Source organism: Mus musculus, chromosome 10 (genome assembly GCF_000001635.26).
Source record: "Mus musculus strain C57BL/6J chromosome 10, GRCm38.p6 C57BL/6J".
NCBI classification, from domain to species: Eukaryota; Metazoa; Chordata; class Mammalia; order Rodentia; family Muridae; genus Mus; species Mus musculus.
Genome location: NC_000076.6, coordinates 58,473,057 through 58,494,155, shown reverse-complemented (window position 1 = coordinate 58,494,155; position 21,099 = coordinate 58,473,057). Strand labels below are relative to the sequence as shown.

Here is a 21,099-nt window from a genome sequence, read left to right as displayed (position 1 = left end):
TTTATTTCACACCATGCAAGATCAATTATTACACACTAAAAAGTGACAACAGCTATAAGCTACAATTTTACATTTATACATCGGAAACATCTGTTTTCAAAAGGTGAACATAATTACTATACTGTCTGTAACAATTACGCATCAATTCAACTGCTTATATAGATAAAACTCACTGTGAAAAATTATTTTATAGCTGTCCACATTCTGTGATACAAATTCTTCTACTAACAGACCCTTTAGGAGAACCAAATGATTCAATCTTTCTCACAGTATCCATGCCATCCTTAACAAACCCAAATACTACATGCTTAAAGTCCAAATGTTCTGCTTTCTTCAGTGTTATAAAAAATTGAGAACTGTTGGTATTCTGGCCGTAATTGGCCATGGATAGTAAGCCAGGACCAGTGTGTTTCAAATCAAAGTTTTCATCGTCAAATTTATCTCCATAAATGGACTGTCCACCTGTTCCATTGTATTTGGTAATATCTCCCCCCTGAAAAAAACAAAAAAATATTTCTGTTAATACTGACTAAACATTAAAACACACAGAATGATAGGGCAAATCACGAATCCTCTATTTCTTTAAGAATACATTTTGACAGCTAGGCAGTGGTGGTGCATGCCTTTAATCCTAGCACCCAGAAGGCAGAGAAAGGTAGATCTCTGTAAGTTTGAAGCCAGCCTGGTCTTCAGGACAACCAGAAGTACACAACACAGAGAAACCCTGTCCCAAAAGAAAATTAAAAGAAAAATTGAAAACTAAGAAATACATGTACTGCTGTTTTGTTCTGGGTGGGGAGGTCAAGTCTGGGGATTCCCTCCTGTCTCTAGCAGGTACAAAGCATTAGAAATTTGGATCCTTTCAGGCTGAATGTTTGAAAGAGAGTGTCCAGTTACAGTGTGGGAAAACTGAAAATTCCCAAGATGAATGAGGATGAGGGGAAGAAGAAATACCTTCCCAAGATGGTGTGGTCTAGTTTTAGCAGATATAACCATGATGTATGTATAGTGACACTTACTTGGCAAATAAAATCTGGAACTACTCGGTGAAAAATGGAGTTCTTAAAACCAAAGCCCTTCTCTCCAGTGCATAATGCTCTGAAGTTCTCAGCAGTTTGAGGAACGATATTTGAAAATAATTCCATGATTATCCGTCCTAGAGGTTCACCATCCGCACAAACATCAAAAAACACCACAGGATTGGTGTCCTTTGATAATTCTGCTGCAAGGGATGTATGTCCATTCTGGAGTTTTATTATATTTTGTTGACATTCTTCAAATTTTTTCTTAAAACTCTCAGTCATTTCCTTTGTCTTAAATCTCACTGCAAGCTGTTCTACTTTTGCTTCTCCATCTGTTATAAGGAGTGGAGGTGGGAAGACCTTAATATTAAACTTACATTCAAAGCATGTGTATGATATAGACTTCAGAAGTCAATCAAGTTAAAAGGCATGTGAAGGTAGAGACTCACCAGCATAATCGGAGGCAGTCCAGACTAAAGCATTGTTTGAAACATTTAAAGGTTTTAATTCCATGGCTTTGGTAATAACATGGTTTGCACACACTTTAAAAACCTGGTCTCTTCTCATTAGGATCCGATAATACTTCTTCATTGTATGCCAGAGAATCTTTATATCTCCAATACCTCTCTCCTTCCACTGACTGACATCTCTGTCCCACCTATAAAGTTTGGCTCTCTCTTTGAACAAAACTTCTTCATCTTCCTCTCCAGATTTCACTTCTACCTATGACGAGATGAGAATAATTTATATAAACAACTAGTCATGACAAATCCATTAACCAGTGCCAACAGGTTTTACTCTAGCATGGTATCTAATTAATACCCTATACTAATAATATATCTGATTTGGTTAAGCAGTAAAGATGTGACTTATCATTAAATATTTTATTTATCTCTGTGAAAAGAAAATGCCTTTAAAGGTTAAAGGGGGTTTCAAAAATGCTGGTTCTTGCCAAGCATGACAGTATACACCAATAATCCCAACATTTGGAGTGTGGAAGCAAAAGGGTCAGTTCAAGGTCGGCCTGGGCTATACAAGAAGAAATGTGGTTTTTTGCATGGATGGGCAGTAATCCCAGCACTCCAGAGGCTGGGAGGCCAGAAGATTAGAACAGTTTTGAGGCCAGTCTGGGCTAGTACATGTAACAGTATGTTAAAAAGTATTCTGTTTTTATAACTTTATATATATGGCTGTTTTGCCTGCCTGTGTATCTAGGCAGTGAATTCCTCTATTGCCCCTGATCTCAAAAGAGGGTAACAGATCCCTTGGAAGCAGAGTTACAGACAGTTGTTAGCTACCATGTGTGTACTAGGAATTAGCCTCTGAGCTATCTTTCCAACCCTTTCTATTCTTTTAAAGATGTGCTCATTTTCAATTTTATGTATGTGTGAGTATGTACATATGAATGCAGATGACTACAGATGCCAAAGGCATTGATCTCCCTGTTACAGGCAGCTGTGAGCTGGCTGACGTGGATGCTGGGAACCAACAAGTACAAACATCACCTCTGAGCAAATCTCTCCAGACACAGCAGTGCTGATTCTTGTACTGTGACAGTAACTGAGACTAAAAATGGATATCATAATTTTCTAAAAACAAGTCTTCTCCATTTCTTACCTAAAATTATTTTATGAAGACAAACATGATCTCCTAATGACAAGACAAAAATGCCTATGGCTGAGCAGGATGTCCAGTGAGTAAACACGATTGCTAGCTACCCAATCCTAAAAACCTGAGGTCAAGGCTGAGAAAGCTATCCTCTAACCTCCATATAACACCATGGCATATGCATACCTGCTTGTGTTCTCTCATACTCTCTGTGGTATGTGCATACCCACTTCTTTCCTCCCTCTCACCCACTCTCTAGAAACAAGAACTCGGGAAAAGTCGAGTGGGCACCAGTAGTATTGTGCTTGTTAACATGAGCAAGGCCCTGGATTCTGTCTTCAACACTACATCCAAAAATAACTCAAAACATTTCCTAGGAAAAGGCTGGGAATCTGGGCTGCTGATATGGGTTCAGCAGTTCCTAGCACTGGCTGCTCTTTCAGAGGACCTGGGTTCAATTCTCAGCGCGCACAAGGCAGCTCATAACCATCTATAACTCCATCTGTATATAACTCCAGTCCAAAGGGAAATGACACCCTCAGGGGATATGACCATAGGCACACACATGATACACAGACATGCATGTAGGCAAAAGATTCATACACATAAAATAAATAATTTTTTAAAAGTTTGGAAATGTAACAAATAGAACATAATATTTAACTGCTTTGGGAAAAAATGTAGATAGCAGTATTTTTAAAAAAAAAATGGATGCAGGGTGTTATTTTTACATATCATCACTAGTGAAGTGTTTACTTCCTGGTATTTACCTCTGGTAAGGAGACTATAGGTTCAAAGTGGATGTCCTCATTATGAACTACATCTTCATCACTGCCGTCTTCATCCTCGCCACCTTTACTTGTTGTCTGTGTTCCAAACACAGCTGCTCCAGTATTTGCCCACTGGAAATTTTTATCTGATAAATAAATTAGACAATTTAAACAGTGAACTCTTAAATTTTTATAAAAAAGAATTTTGCATTTTTTTAGATTACGTTTCAATGATGAAATCAGTGAATGTAATTTTCAACAATGTCATAAACACATCTATTTGAGATGTTCAAAGTAATATTATTCTGGCCATTTCAACAACTATGGAATACAATTGACTGCAGTGTGTTTCTAGGTTAAATACTATTTTAAGAAAGCAAAGTGCCAGACAGAGTGGCCAATACCTTTAATACTAACACCAGGAAGGAGAGGCAGGTGGACATCTGTGTGTTCAAGGCTAGCCTAGTCTACACAGTGAGTTCCTACAGCCAGAGCTATTATAGTGAGACCCTGTTTCAAAGCACAGAAAGAAAGAGGGGGGGAGGGAGGGGGGGAGGGAGGGAGGAAAAGAAAGGAAGGAAGGAAGGAAGGAAGGAAGAGAGAGAGAGAGAGAGAGAGAGAGAGAAAACAGAAGATGTATAAAGTAATGTAAGGATTCAACATGGAAGAAAACAAATACAATGAAGAAAAAAATAAAATATAAGCAAAGCGGAGAAATAATAAAGCAAAAATCTACTTTTGGCTTCACACTCCCTATGTTAACAAAACAAACAAGCGAAGTGAAGAGGATGCAGTGATACTATTTATTAAGGCAAGGCTAACCTGGTAAGCTCCATCTCATCCTTGCTGTACAATACTGATAATAAGCCATCACTACCAATGTTCACTTGGCTTTTCAGGGGAGATAAGTATACCTACTGTACTGGTATATTTACTCACTACCCATCTTTTAATGCTAATCTAGTAAATACATTAAAACTAAAGTTGAAAAGCTTGGTGTCACACCTTTAATTGCAACATTTGGGAGGCAGAAAGAGATAGATCTTTGTGAACTGAAGGCCAGTCTACTCATATTAAGAGTTCCAGCTTAGAAAGGATACATAGCAAGACCCTGTCTCAAAAAAATAGTAACTTGGCATAAGTAAAACTATGAATTCTTATCAATCATTTATTTTCTCCCTCCCCGGCCCCCCCCCCTCCAGACAGGATTTCTCTGTGTGCCGCTGTAATAACTTTTTTTCTTTCTTTCCTTCTTCTTCTTCCTTTTTTTTTTTTTTTTTTTTTTTTTTGAGACAAGCTCTCACTGTATAGCCCTAGCCATCCTGGAACTTATTCTGTAGACCAGGCTAGCCTTGAACTCACAGAGAGCTCTGCCTGCCTTTGCTTCAAGAGTGCAGGGACTCAAGGTGTGTACCACCACTGTCTAGCCCTATCAATCATTTCTAAAAGTTTAATGTGTTTCTGTAAGTAGCATGAACCTAAAAATGTATAAAGATCTAAGTAGGACTTAAAGGACTAAAATTTTAAATTGGATTATTTCATCATTCTAAAATGTCTCCAAATATCTTAAAGAATAATTTACATTGTGCTATATTATGAGTAAAGACAGTGAACAAATAGCACCTGCATGGCTCATAACCATCTGTAACTCCAGTTCCAGAGGATGTGCTCACTAAGGGCACTGCATACATGTGGTAGAAATAAACATATGCGACAGAAACACACTCACAAATAAATGACTCTTAAAAATATACACACCACTGATAAATGAGAAGAGACACTAGTTTGTAAATTTCTACAGCCGTAATGCAGAAATCCAATTTGTCTTAAAACCAAGTCAGGGTTATCCCAAAACTGAAAAACATACATGTATATGAGGAAAGGAAGTACTATCAGTACTAAACTAAAATTAAGAGAAAATTCTTAGAGCTGTTATCATCAATGCCAGACTGTGTAATCCTAGTTACTAATAAGCAAACCAAGGACAGGGCCATCCTACTTAAGTCACAACATGGAAAGGACTGCTTTTTTCAATTACACTTGGCTGAAATCAATAGTCATCTTTTTCCTCTTCATCTTACCTTTAGAGCCAAAAGCAAAATCTCCAGAATTACTTGAAGCCAAGTCTGCAAATGACAGGCCTGTACCACTTCCAAATCCAAACAAAACAGGCTTGTTTTCCCCTGACAACAAACAAACAAGCAGACAAACAAAAAACAACTTTCAGTTTGAGATAAGATTATATATCAAAACCTTACCCAGTACTCCAGGTGAGGCAAGGTATAAAATACACTTTTTAAATCTAGTATTTACTCTTCTAAAATGCCTTCAAGTTCACTAAGTTTTTTGAGTTGTTTTTTTTTACAGACTATGTGTTTGTACATATGTATATATTTCCTTTTTAAAGAAAAGGATTTATTTTAATTATTTGAGTACACTGTTTCTCTCTTCAGATACACCAGAAGAGGGCATTGGATCCCATTACAGATGGTTGTGAACCACCATGCTGGGAATTGAAATCAGGACCTCTGGAAGAACAATTACTGCTCTTAACCACTGAGCCATCTCTCTAGCCCCTACAAACTATATTTTAAATTACAAAATACATTCAATTTCAAGCTTGCTCAGTAATATTAAGTTTACAGGTGCTATGCCCAATGAACACCAACCCAAAACCTAAACCAATTCTCCTTTCAAATCCACTGAGCTACACACTAAGCTACATTATGAGACTACATATCAAGGTTCTTACACACCCAATCAAGCAGTCAAAGGGTAGAGCTTAGAAAAACTCTGTACTAAACATTTTTTAAAAGACTTGGTTCCCCCCACCCCTGGAGACAGGGTTTCTCTGTGTAGCCCTGGCTGTCCTCCAACTCAGAGATTCAGCTGCCTCTGCCTCCCAAGTGCTGGGATTAAAGGCGTGCTCTAACACCACCTGGCAAGACTTGTTATTTTTAACTGTGTGTTTCTGCATGTCTATGTGTGAGTAAATAAATGCACATGAGTGCAGGCTCCCAGAAAGGAGAAAAAAGGCTGAAGGTGTGGGTTACCTGCCTGCCATGGGTGCTATCAACTGAACTCTGCAAAAGCAGTGGGCACTTAAACTAAATTTTCCTGTGTTCTTTACATTTAGACACCTTGTCTAAATTCTACTAGTTTCATGATCTCTGAGATTTCTTTGGCCTACTTAGTGTTCTCTGAAAACAGAGCTTTTGGTTACAAAGTTAGCTATTTTGTCCAGCATATTAAAGATAAAGTGCCACAAATGTGCTCTTTGTGACCTATGTTGGGGTTACTTCTGGAAAGGAAAAGATGATGATATAGATGTCCATATATAAAGAAACACAATTCACAAAGACACTTCTTCCAACTTAGAACAACTGAGACACATAGTAATTACTGTAAATGACAAGTTAGTTTTGGAGCTTGTACAAATTTTAGTATCATAAAAATGTTAAGTTTCTACAGTAATAATCTTTAACTAAAGCACCGTGAATATGTTTGGGTAATACTAATATATAATTCAACAACAGTTAAGTTAAAGTATTATTTAACACCAAGAAAATTACCATGCAAGCAAATTATTCTATTTTATGCAGACAGGCCAATCATAATGCTCTCTATTCTCTAATAGCTTAAAATCAAAAGATAGGTAGGGTGTTTTAGTGCAGCATAGGCAGCCAGATCCCTGAGTGTGAGGCCAGTCTGATCTACAGAATGAGTTCCAGGACAGCCAAGATTACACAGAGAAACCCTGTGTTTAAAAATTAAAATAAGGGCTGGAGAGATGGCTCAGCAGTTAAGAGCACTGACTGCTCTTCCAAAGGTCCTGAGTTCAAATCCCAGCAACCACATGGTAGCTCACAACCATCCGTAATGAGATCTGACGCCCTCTTCTGGTGTGTCTGAAGGCAGCTACAGTGTACTTACATATAATAAATAAATAAATCTTTAAAAAAAAAATTAAAATAAAAGCCTGGTCTACAAAGTGAGTTCCAGGACAGCCTGGTTACAGAGTTACAGAGAAACCCTGTCTCGAAAAACCAAAAAATATTGGGAACAAAACACCCATGGAAGGAGTTACAGAAACAAAGTATGGAGCTGAGATGAAAGGATGGACCATGTAGAGACTGCCATATCCAGGGATCCACCCCATAATCAGCTTCCAAATGCTGACACCATTGCATACACTAGCAAGATTTTACTGAAAGGACCCAGATGTAGCTGTCTCTTGTGAGACTATGCCGGGGCCTAGCAAACACAGAAGTGGATGCTCACAGTCAGCTAATGGATGGATCACAGGGCTCCCAATGGAGGAGCTAGAGAAAGTACCCAAGGAGCTAAAGGGATCTTCAACCCTATAGGTGGAACAACATTATGAACTAACCAGTACCCCTGAGCTCTTGACTCTAGCTGCATATGTATCAAAAGATGGCCTAGTCGGCCATCACTGGAAAGAGAGGCCCATTGGACACGCAGACTTTGTGTGCCCCGGTACAGGGGAACGCCAGGGCCAAAGGGGGGGAGTGGGTGGGTAGGGGAGTGGGGGTGGGTGGGTAAGGGGGACTTTTGGTATAGCATTGGAAATGTAAATGAGCTAAATACCTAATAAAAAATGGAAAAAAAAAAAAAAAAGAAAAACCAAAAAATAAAAATTAAAATTAAAAAAATATACCAAATGATAAAATGTTACTATTCACTGTTTCATTTTTTGAGAAGGCAATGATTGTTTGATTACTGTGACAAATACATTATGCTCCTATATTCATCTTAAACATTTTCAACTAAGCTCTTAGAATCTACTCTATTTTCTCAAACACATAGGCAGAACCTTATATATTGCATAATATAAACACATGATCAACTTTTACCTTTGCTTGGGAATTCCATGTCAGTTTCTTTTCTAGTGGACAAATCGACAGGTTTGTCCATAGTCCCAGAAACAGGGGATGAGCTACTGTGTTTGGTATCAGAATCAGGTTCTTCAGACTTACAGCCAACAGGGTTTGTTACTTCAGTCTCACCTATATGCTCAATACCAACTCTATCAGTCACTTTCTCATTCTGGGATTTCTGCAAAAAGGAAAGAATAAAACATATCATTAAATCATCCTCTACAGTCACCAAAAGAAATAGAAAAATAGTAGGTAGTTTCTATAAAGTTTGGTATGTGTTCTAAAGATTTATTTATTATTTATTTTATGTGAGTACACTATAGCTATCCTCAGACTCATCAGAAGAAAACATCAGATCCCATTACAGATGGTTGTGAGCCACTATGTGGTTGCTGGGAACTGAACTCAAAAGACCTCTAGAAGAGCAGCCAGTGCTCTTAATCACTGAGCTCTCCCCAGTCCCTGGTGTGTATTTTATGTCTTTATAATAATCACTGAAAAGACAGGAAAATTAACAGAAATAAAAACTACAAAGGGACAGGCAAAATTAAAAATGAACTTAGAACCAACCTACCTCTCTGATTAAATGAATGTCAAATAGTCCACTAGTAAAAGATTATTCAATCAGATTTGTTTGTTTTTACTACAGAAAACACCATGGTTGGAGAGTTATCTTGGTACCCAAGCTTGCACATTTAACTGCAAGACCCTGGGTTTGGTTCCATGGAAAAACACACACAGGACATTAACAGGTTTAGGAGAATGAGAAGTTAGAGGGATGGGGGCATAATGATGAAGACATAGATTATCCCTTAGCAGCCTGTTTATTTTCTAATAGAGACAAAGTAGATCCAGATAGGAGAATAGGGAGAAACAGAGAGGAGTTGAAGGAGGGAAATGAAAATATATTGTGTGAGGAAAGAAAATATATTTTCAATAAAAGAGGAAAAAAACTTACTCATATCAGCTATAATTTAATGGTTAAGAAATTTTAAAGCCGATTTGTTTAGATCGACAAAGAATCCTGCTGGTGTTTCAACGGACATGATATTAAGCCTGTAGTTTAGCCTCAGATTCAATATCCTAATCATTTTGAGAGTTCTCATTCATGAACAGTAACACGGTTCTCTATTTATAATCTAACACATGTGCTTGCTAAGGCCAAATATTACATCTGATAGTAAGATTTTAAAATGTACCAAGAGAACTGAGTGGCAAACAATGGAGACAGTCTAACCTGAGCTTCACAGACTTTTCGAAGCTCTGACTGAAAATCCTCCCCATTTCCATTGTCCTCATCAGTATCACTGCAGACTCCACAGAAAAATGTAGGTGGAAGCTTTAAAGTATCTGCTTTTGCTCTTTCTTCAACTGTTGGCTTCTTTTCCCAAACAATAACACATTCCTTGTCATTATCTGAAAAAGCCATACAACACAAGCAATGACACAATCAGAAACCCAATCACTCCATAATTGTCAGTCTGAAGGGTTTGCAATACAATTTAAAGACCTCCTTAACATGGACTAGGAATGCTCATGAAACCAGTGCATGGGTACCAAAGGGAATCAGTGTCTTTCAACTAGTATTACTTTGTTAATACTGTAAATGAGCATGGTTGTATCCCGTAAATAAAACTGGACATTACAGGTAACTATCAGAGTAAACCTTTCTTTACCCATGTATTGTGGCATATGCCTTTAATCCCAGCAGTGGTCAAAGAGGGAGATCTCTGTGAATTCAAGGCCAACCTGGTCTATAAAGTGAGTCCAGGATAGCCATGGCTCTGTTACACAGAGAAATACCGTCTCCAAAAGAAAAAAAAAAAAAAAAAAAAGAGGGGGGCACTTAAAATACTAAAATTGTATAAACATACCTGCTAGATTTTCTTCCAATGGTTTTTCTGAGTCATCCAGATAGAGTTTTCCATTAAGCTTCTTGACAGCCATTTCATAATCTTCATCTTCAAATGCAATTGATCATATTGAGCAAAATAATTTTAGTAGGTAGGTTTTCCCATCCACAAACCTAGAAATGATCTTCACACTCTCCCTCTCTCACACATGGCCCTGAGCTCTGACAATCTGGCCTTTAACCTCCGACTGCTGTTCATAGTTCCCATTTGTGCTCCCCTCATGCTTAGCCATTCTGTCATTTCAACACAGATGCCAACACGTGGTCACTCAGTCCCACATGAGATTTTCTATAAGACCACTGTGCAAAAGATCTTACTGGGCCTTTGAGGATGTTATCCTTCTCCCTCTTTTAATTTGAATACATTTGGAATTATGATTACTTCCAATTTCCTTAAAACATCTGCCTGGCATATGATAACCATCTTTTTAAGGGCTTTTTTTAGTCAATGCCATTCTTCTCATCATTTCATACACTGACAATTTTATAAACACAGGCTAAAAACCCACCGCTAAGGGTATTAAGTCTGTTTCAATTTTGTTTGTTTGTTTGTTTGAGATGAGGTGTCACTCTCTAACCCAAGGTAGTCTGAAACTCCCCATGAACATGAATTCATAAGCATCCTACCTCAGTCTATCAGGTGCTAGGATTACAGGCATGAGCCGTCTTGTCTGGCAAAAAGTCAGGCTTTAAATAAGTAAACTATACTCCCAATTACTAAGATTATCGATTGACAACAAACTTACCATCCTCCTCTTCTTCACTAACATAGCCAGGCCTATTCTTATAACAAAAGAAAGTTGAAGGAAGCAGAAGTTTCTCTGCCAGGGCTTTCTGCTCAGGGGTGGGAGTGAGTTCATACACAATGAGAATATCATTATCTGAGGGGAGATCTTCAGGTTTGCTCTTCTCTTGTGCTGTAACCAAATTAAAACAACTGAGAAGTAAGTGAACATAACCAGCCTAATTAAAAACACAAAGAACATGAAACTTATCTATGAGTTAAAACAGCACACTGATAAAATAAAAACACATACTTTGGAACAAACCAAGTTCTATAATGATCATGACTTTGAATTAAAGCCTGGTTTAGTGTTCTATTAAAACTTTTAGAGGATACAAAGCTTTTAAAAATCCTTTTACTGATCACTCAAATTACTAATTTCTGTAATTTAAAAAGTGTTGCTATAATCACACTCCATACACTAAACAAAAGTATCCATGCATTTACTACTGAGAAAGTACCTCTGGTATTATCCAACATAAATATTAGTACAACCTTTATTAGTTCCTATAAAGGAAGCAAACAATTTTTTTAACTGCAAAGGATGGCAAGTGATAGCATCGTATCCAATTTTTGCATACTTCCAAGTGTGCAACTAGATAAAATCATGTTGCTACTTTACGTATAAGACAATTTCGGTGGCTAAAAACATTGCATCTACTCCCACCTGATAAAAGGACAAAGATTTAGAGAGCAAAAAAGGAACCCTATACATAAAGTCTGTTCTGATATATTAAGAATGTCTAACTTGTAGGTACTGACAAAACAGTGCCTTAAACCAGTCATGAAACATGTATGTGCCAGCCACTACAGGGGACCTATCCTCTAAAGCTTCCCTGTCCAATATGGTAGGCTTACCCATATGCAGTTTCCTAATACTTGAAAGACGGCTAAGTCAAACTAAGGTGTACTAAAGGTACTCAAAGTCTGCACACTGGATTCAAATGGCCTGGCATAAAAGAAAGAATGTAAATACTGTGTGGTTTTTTTTTTTTTAATCTTAATTGACTAAAAGTTGAAATATTTTGTATACATACATTATATTGAATAATTACTAAACTGATTTTCTTTTATGCTACCTATTTCTTTTAGTGTTTCATTTTCTATGTTGCTCTCAGAATACTTTAGACAGATCATAATATATTTCTACTGGTTAGGATAACTAAAGAGAACTGGTACCCATTTTTCTGCAAGGTCAAGATGAATACTAGACAAATTTCCCCCATTTGCTCGTAATGGGCTTCTACAAATTCTGCATTCTTATTATTCTAGTCAAGAAGCAACACTTATTTCTATAAATGACCTGCATTACATAAGAAACATATGTTATAGAATGATAGCTGTTCAAAATGAGGTCTAATTTCAAATATAATCTCTAAACCCTCAGTAGACATGTATTATATTCATATATCTGAATACTGGCAGGCAGTAGGGCTAAGGTCAACAGTGAGAAAAAAACAGGTCTTTATTACAGAGTTAAAAAGAATAAAGAAAAGTTCAATGAAGCAGTAAGACAAAGACAGACAGACATTAATTAAGCAGAGTTGAAAATGAGGCAAAGACAGCATAATAACACATAGACAGCATCCAGATACAAATTTAAATTAAAGGCTGTTACATCACCACTCAAAAAGTATGTTTTGTAATATGTCATTCTTTAACATGCACATTGCAGTGTTAATTACTCCAATTCATACAGCCACAATTACTTGGCTAAGGACTACCAGCTAGTAGTCGCCTCACACCGAGAATGCTAGCTCTATACCTTTGCTCTCAGGTTGTGAGGTAGGGATGCTGGTCCAAAAGGCCATTGGATTAGATTTAAAAAGGCTAAAATTAAATCCTAGGAACATAAAGAATATTTCATTTTTTTCTAACATCTGTGAAACAAAATTAATAACTTAAAAAATTCAGACCTCTCCTTTTATACCAATCTGGTTATCTTACATGTTAACTTTATGCACAAGATCTCTTTCTTTGCCAACTGAATAAATGGTGGCAACACTAACTTATATTACATGCAACTTCTCAGTAACACATGCTTCAAGTGATTTTTAAAAACAATACAACATTGAAGAATCAACATTTAAAAGACTCAATACTCATGATTCAAGTGTATGAGTCCTTGTATTATACTAGGTTCTTTTGCACTGCTTTATAACGAACGATACTGTCTCTTCAGTGGTCTGTTAGTTGTAATATTCACAAGCTTTTTAGGGATTAAACTTGTCCAAATACTTTTGTACGTTTATAAACTCGTGTTTATGACACAACTTTGACTAAAATATGACTTTCCTATAAAGAGTCAAATGTAAACACTAACTGTAATACTAAGTACTTACCCTTTTCTGGTGTTTTAAATGTATAACTAGTTGAAGAGTTCTCTTTTGAAAAGGCACTGAGATTTTTGACTTTGCCATCAGAAGATTGCTTGATGTCAGAGTTCTGTGGCAGCTCACATTTGTCGGGTTTTACTTTTCCTTCAGATCCACTCTGGACTCTGGAAGTCATTTCACTATTGCTATTTTTCAAAGGTGCATTAAAACTAAATCCAAACAAAGAACCAGTGGCTGAACTGTTGCCAAATGCAAATGGCTTGGATTTTTCACTACTAAAAATGCTTTTAACAGATTCTGAGCCAAATACAAACTTAGGAGGAGAAACTACTGCTTTTGGTGTTGTTTCAGAAGTGCTAGATGTTTCTCCAGCTTCTGAAGTTGTATCTATTACTTCATCTCCCTGAGTTAAATCTGTCCTTTCTCTTGTGGTTTCTTCTAAAACAGCAATAGCAATTTTGCCACATGGTGACTCTCTAGGGGTGCTCAGATGAGAAACATGAGGTGTTATCAATGAATCTTTTTCTTGGGCTGTTTTTGCTTCATCAAAAATTTTCTTAAATGAGTCTGCAACATCCTGTAGTTTAAAACGAACAGCCAAATGTTCTATTTTTCTTTCTCCATCTGCAAAATCACATGCAGTCCACACCCACACTCTTTCAGTCCCTTTCATAGTTTGCAAAGTCATATCTGGAGTTATTCTGTGATTGGCACAAAGTTTTAATACCTGGTCCCTTCTCATCACGATGCGAACTTGTTTATTATCATAATTCTGTAAGATCTTTATATCTCCAATGCCTCTTTCTTTCCACTGGCCAACATCTTTATCGTATCTGTAAAGTTTTGCTCTGTGACTAAAAACAACTTGTTCATTTTCCTCACCACTGGATACTTCAACTAGATCAGGTAAAGGAACAACAGGTTCAAAGTACTGTCCATCTCTCTCTTCTTCTTGAGTAACATCAGACTCCTCATCAGTGCCAACTGAAGCTCCACTCTGGTTCAATTTGGCTGGAGACTTAGATGGACTCAGAGCAGATTTAAAACTGAAGTTAAATCCTGTAGTGGACTCACCAAAGCGGAAGAGGTTTTTCCGCACAGGGCTGCTTGCCAATGGAGAAGCATGAACTGAGCTGCTGCTGACACTGTCATCCAAGGCGTCCTCCCGTAAGTCATAGTTATCCCATTCTAAGGCAGGCCCGGTGTTATCAGGATTTTGCTTGGCTGTGGTGTCTGATGCACTGGGAGCATCTGCACCTGAACTTGCATTCTCTTCATCGGTGACCTTTACTTGATCATTTGTCAAAAAGGTTTTGAAATCTTTCAGGCCGCTCTTCATTTCCTCAGCTCTCTGTATTAATTTAGCAGCCCTGCCAGTATCTACAAGTTTATGGGGTGTCTGAAGTGGAATGTCTAAGAGAAGACGTTGACACTCCTCAAATTTCTGCTTGAATTCTTCAGCTAGCTCTGGCGTTTTAAACTTTGCAGCCAGTTGTTCCAGTTTCGCGTCACCATCGGAGAAATCACTAGCTAGCCACATCCATGCTCTATCTGACCCCGAGAGAGGCTTCAGGTTCATTGTAGTGGTTATCCAATGATTGGCACAAACTTTTAGCACTTGTTCTCTTCGCATCAGCATTCTCAGTTTACCATTGACTTCATTTTTGAGAATTTTTAAATTCCCCAAACCCCTTTCTTTCCACTGACTTATCTCAGCATCAAATCTAAATAATTTCACCCTTTGTGAATACAAAACTTTTTCATCTTCTTCTCCTGTTACTAGTTCCACCTTTTCTGGCATCTGCACTACTGGCTCAAAATGGATGTCATCACTGTCCTCAGTCTTATATGCATCATCATCTTTCTCGAGATCAGAAGACGTATTTGCTTTCTCAGCCACTTTGCCGCTTTGTGACGAGAATAATTTTTCTCCTGCACCTGAAAATCCCTTAAAATTAGGGTCTTTCTTGCCAAATTGAAACCCTTCTCTTGATGTTGACTTTGCAAGATCTGCAAAGGTAAAGGTGCTGCTTGTCTGACCAAAGACCACACCACTACCATTCTTCTGACCACTAGTATCATGAGCTTGGAAACTAGGGTCATTTTCAAGATGTTTTTCACTCTTTTTCTCTTGATTTCCCTTTTCCTGAATGCCAAATTTAAACCCATCAGCAGATACAGGAATGCAAAAACTAAATCCATCCTTGATTGACTTAAATTCTGTATTAGAGCCACCCTGAAAGGCAAAGGAAGGTGTTTTTTCTTGATCCACATGCCCAAATTTAAATTTCTGCTCTGAAATGCCAACTTTAAAATTCTTTTCTGGAAAGTTACTTTTGAATTCTGTTCCCACTTGACTTCCTGCAGATTCATTTGACTGTGACTTTGAGCCCACTGTGAAAGCTGAAGGAGCTTCATGAGGCTTATGAGTTGGCTTGGAGGCTTCACAAGCCACACATTTTAGGGAAGAGCTCTCATTTTGTACAGAACAAACAGCACACTCCCACTCTCCTTCCTTTTTGGGGAATAAGCCTTCAAATCCACTCTTTGGAGACCTGCTTGTCTCTGAAGAGGCAGGAGCTGATACACAAGATGTAGGCTGATTCTGCTTATTTGGATACTGACAAGCAATACAGTGAGTAGCACTGGCTTCATTTCGGACAAAACACAAGCTACAGTCCCACTGTCCTTCTTTCTTGGCGAACATACCCTCAAATCCAATCCTGAAAGGCTTACTCATCTCTGAGGTACCAAACTTAAAAGAGGGAGGTGCAGTAGATAAACTTGGTGTAACAGGATTATTACAAGCAACACATTTTATAGCATGTGCTTCATTTTTCACCGAGCACAAACTACAATGCCATTCTTTGAACTGTTTTCCTGGGTTCTCACAAGCAACACATTTTTTAGCGCTTCTTTCATTTCGGACTAGGCATACACTGCATTCCCACTGACCTTCTTTTTTAGAAAAAACAGATCTGAAATCACTGTCAACAGACTTAGGAAGATCTCCCTGACCAAATTTGAAAGAAGTTTGAACAAACGAAGACGCAGACTTTGTGTTCTGACATGCAATGCACCTAGAGACGGTGGGTTCATTTCTTACTAAACAAACACTGCAGTCCCAATGGCCTTCTTTATTTGCAGTCATTGTTGCAAATCGATCTTGAGCATTTTCCAGGCCAGTTTTAGGAGCAAAGCCATTTTCAACTAATGGAGGACCTAGGAGCTCTTTGTTACTGGTTGGGTTTGTATTCTGGCATGATACACATTTCTTAGCAGTTGCAGCATTCTTAAAGGAGCAGCTGTTACAATTCCAGTAAGGCCCTTCCTTCTTTACAATCTGGAATTCAAAATTCAAGTTTCCACCATCAGCTTTGCAAATATCCTTGTTATCCTGAGTTGCAGACTCCTTTACAATTCTAAGAGTATGATTTGGTGCTGTAGATGTGTTTGTTCCTAAGGCTTTTAAAATGTTCTGGGCCTCTTCAAATTTACACTTAAATAGTGCTGCTTCCTCAGGAGTTTTGAATCTAATTGCAAGCTGTTCTGGTTTTGGCAATTCATCTGCATAATCAAGGGCATGCCATACAAAAGATCTATCTGAGCCAGCATTTGGCGTCAGTTTCATATCTGGGCTTATGTAATGATTTGCACAGATCTTTAATACTTGCTCTCGTCTCATCAGAAGGCGAATTTTACCAGATGTTTTATGCCTTAGTATTTTTACATTGCCTATCCCACGTTCCTTCCATTCTTTGGATTCACCATCAAAACGGAACAACTTTGCACGATTGCAAAAGAATTCTTCTTCATCTTCCTCGCCAGTTTTTACTTCTATCTTGTCAGGAAGAGGTACCACAGGCTCAAAGTGAGGGCCATCATCCTCCTCATCCCCATGAGCACTTCCTCCATCTGTCTCATGACTTTTATTTGCCAGCTCGGAAGCAGCTGTTGTAAATACAGACTTCCCTGGACCGTGAAAAGCAAACATGTCATCACTGCGATGAAAACCAAAATTCTTCTGCTGATTTGGGCCCATGTTTTCTGTAAGTGTATTTTTGCTTCCAAAACTGAATGTATTCCGAGACCCACTAGCTTGGCCAGATATTGGCTTTAGTCCACTATAGCCATCTCCTTGTAAAGGCTTATCTGAAGTCAGAAGACCTAGAAGACTTTCACTATTGCTATAAGCTGTTGAAGGAGGCTGGGCCACTACCTGTGGTGATGAAAATGTGAAGTCGCCATCATTTGATTTGAAATTTGAGTTAAATTTAAAGGGAGTTGGCTGTGTTGTATGTGCTGGTGTTGTCAAGGGTGGCCTTATTACTTCACCCTGCATGGGCTGAACGAAATTGGATTTTCCAAATTCTATAACCTTTGATTCTGCTGACCTTGAAGCGTGAGCTACAAGTGGAGGCTTTGTGAAATACCCTGGTTCTGGCAAAGGTGGATTTGTGCTTGTCTGTTGAACATTGTAATTAAAATAATCATCACCCCTAGGTGATAGAATTCCTGTTGCAGGAGACTCAAAACGCAAGGGAGGACCATACATCTCCTGAGAGAACATACAAGCAGATGAACTTTGCACTGGTGGTGTGTGCATCTGTTGTGAATATGCATAAATATGTTGTTGGGGTGGAAGCCTATTCATGCCATAAACTGGACCCTAAAAGGGAAAAAAAATACTTTCTTGATTATTCATAAAACTATAAAAATCTACAAACAAATCAACTCTCACAAACCTCAAATTAGAGTATCATTCAGCAGAAAACACCAATGTACACAGCACATTAACAGATACCAATGGTGCCACAAAGACACCTGAATATATATTTGATAAGACAGCACCTTAAAAATCTGTACTGACAATGACTAGAAAAAAATAATTCTTCATTCACTAAACAATTACTAAATGATGTTAACAGTGATGATTATTACTAACATTCATTAAGCATTTATTAATGTATCAACTAGGCACAGTTCTAACCATTTTAACTTACTTTAGAAGTTAAAGGTTTTTAGCCTCAAAAACTCTATTAACTATAGTATTATTCTCATTTAAAACCAGGTGGCCTAAGAGGTACACAGGTTAAAAAACATTGCCCAAGTTCACAATAAGCAGAACCGGGATCTAAATGTACCAACGCACCCAGATCTCCATCCTGGAAGTCATAGTTTTTAGTTACTGTCATAATATCCAGTTTGAGTCAAAAGGATGACAATAAATCAGCCTAGCAAAACAAAAATAGCCTTACTCCTATCAAAATAGAATAATAACACAAGGGCCAAAACCATCCAATCCTCCTATTTAAAATATTCCAAATGTTTCGACTTATTGTTAACACACAAAAAAAGATGACTATGAAATGCCTATATCAAAGGTCACATATCTTCCAATACTGAACTACTTGTTTCAATTTCTTTAAAAGAAGCCTAAACATTTAAAACGTAAACAGTTCTAATTGTGTGCTTTTCCTTTGTTACCTTGGTGGGAGTTACATTAGCAGCTGGTCTGAGAAGATACTGGGAGTTATATGCAGGTGACTGACTATAATATACTGATGGGCCAGTAGTTGCAACTAAAGTGAAAGAAACAAAAACAAGAAAACAATGTTAAAAGTCTATTCTATAGTTTAAAATACTACCTAGACAAGAATTATAAATATACAATAAGAATCAAAGGAAGTTTTAATTATTCTGATCTTTACATTTCTACATACTCAAGTATACCATAAAGCAATTAATAAATGAAGAACTAAAAAAAAAAAAACCAGTTAAATGACACAAAGAATAAAAAATAACACTACTATTGTCAACAGGAACAAGTACTTAACAAGCATGCCAGAGTAAGGCATAATGGCACATGCCATTTGATCTCCCACACTCAAAGGGACAGGTAGATTTCTGTAAGTTTCAGCTAACGAACGCTACATAGTGAGAGAGCTCTAAAAAGAAAACAAAGAAAGTAAATGGTCCAAGATCAGCAGAATGTAAAAGCACAGAACGGCTCCACGTTAGGAAAAAAGTTATCACAAAGAATTTAGTAACCAAAATGCACCTGATGGCCTAAACATTTAAAAGAGGACTTGAAACTCTAGAGAATGACAGGGTTGCAGAATATGATCTCAAATAATTACTCAGATTTATGCTTAAAATAACCTGGTACAATTATAAAAAGGGTCTCACAATAAGCATAAAGCCAACTACATGGCTCAGCAGGTAAAGATGGTTACCACATAAACATAGCAATATGCCTTTCATTTCTAGAACACATGTAAAGGTAGGTTGTCTTCTGATCTCTGCATATGCTGTGGAGATATATATATATACACACATATACATATATATATATATACACACACACACATACATACATACATTCCACAGCCACGTGTATGTATGTATGTATGTATGTATGTATGTATGTATGTATGTGTATATATATATATACACACACACACACACACACACACACACACACACACGTACAGGCCCGCACGCATGCGCACATGCACGCACATATGTACAAATGTTTTAAATTAAAATTTAAAAACAAATTAGCATCAAATTTGTTCTTTGGCTTAAAGCAGACAGATGTGCACAGATGCATGCATGCATACATACATACATACGTACATATAAATACAGATACACAAACTATATGTTCCATCTGTTCTGTGAGGTTTATAAAAGGCACTTATACTAATGGCAAAACTATAGTGGTATGCTTAATCTGTTTTACAACAGTTTTACCAGAACTAAAAACCAAAAGACCTTTCATACTGTACATGAAGTGGAAAACTGAAATTGTGAATTAATCTTGAAAAAAGCAATAAAAAGTAGACGGACAGTAAATATTTCTCCCCGTTTGAATCTGAAAAACCTAATGGAGTGTTATTTTGGAACTCCCCTGAGGAGGAGTAAACAGGTATGGAAACAGGTTGGTTGACATGAGGCAAGAATCTGAAAAATCTAGATAAGGGGCTGGAGACATGGCTTAACAGTTACCCACACTTGCTGTCCTTACAGCACAGCATACAAGCAACTCACAACTCTCTGCTATCAGCATTGTATGCCTAAGCACATATATACATGCAGTCAAATAAGTACTTATATCTACAATAAAAAAGACATATTTTGTCTACAATTAAAATTAGCAACTCTATCAGTGACTAGTAACTCAGCAGGTAAAGATGGTTACCACATAAACATAGCAAAAAATTAGAAGTCCTTATAAACTTAATGAACAGACAATTCGGGGGTAAAATTCAAGAGACTATAAAATACAAAGCATGTACTATATAAAGATATTAAAACTGGTAACATAGCCGGGCGTGGTGGCGCAATCCCAGCACTCAGGAGGCAGAGGCAGGCGGATTTCTGAGTTCAAGGCCAGCCTGGTCTACAGAGTGAGTTCCAGGACAGCCAGGGGTATACAGAGAAACCCTGTCTCCAAAAAAAAACAAAAAACAAAAAAACCAAAAAAAAAAACAAAAAAACCTAGTAACATTTTGTTCTTACAACTCAGGCCAGGTTTTTGTATAGTTTAGAGTACAAGATGGTACTATTAGATACTAGTAATAAAAGCAAAAACAGAACTTTTAAAACACATGAAGAGTTTAACAGTATAGTTCTATTCAATGGTAGAACACATCAAGCATGTAGGAGACCCTAGGATTAAGCTTCAGCACAATAAAAAAAAGAAAAATAAAAATGAAATTTCTAGGGTTCTAACAACCCTAGAAATGTGACCAAGCATTATTTAG

At 37.4% G+C, this 21,099-nt stretch overlaps 1 protein-coding gene across 1 annotated transcript in view; it reads right to left on the bottom strand.

The window, feature by feature from the left end:
• The window catches only part of Ranbp2 (RAN binding protein 2), a 47,304-nt gene continuing 26,205 nt past the window's right edge, over nt 1-21,099 (bottom strand). The window contains exons 19-29 of the mRNA NM_011240.3: nt 18,818-18,912; nt 13,337-17,999; nt 10,957-11,127; nt 10,173-10,259; nt 9,536-9,714; nt 8,275-8,476; nt 5,482-5,583; nt 3,401-3,546; nt 1,472-1,745; nt 1,020-1,354; nt 1-493 (exon numbers count right to left, since the gene is read on the bottom strand). Coding sequence (NP_035370.2) covers nt 188-493; nt 1,020-1,354; nt 1,472-1,745; nt 3,401-3,546; nt 5,482-5,583; nt 8,275-8,476; nt 9,536-9,714; nt 10,173-10,259; nt 10,957-11,127; nt 13,337-17,999; nt 18,818-18,912 — 6,560 coding nt within the window. The 3' untranslated portion in view covers nt 1-187. The remainder of the gene's footprint in view (nt 494-1,019; nt 1,355-1,471; nt 1,746-3,400; nt 3,547-5,481; nt 5,584-8,274; nt 8,477-9,535; nt 9,715-10,172; nt 10,260-10,956; nt 11,128-13,336; nt 18,000-18,817; nt 18,913-21,099) is intronic.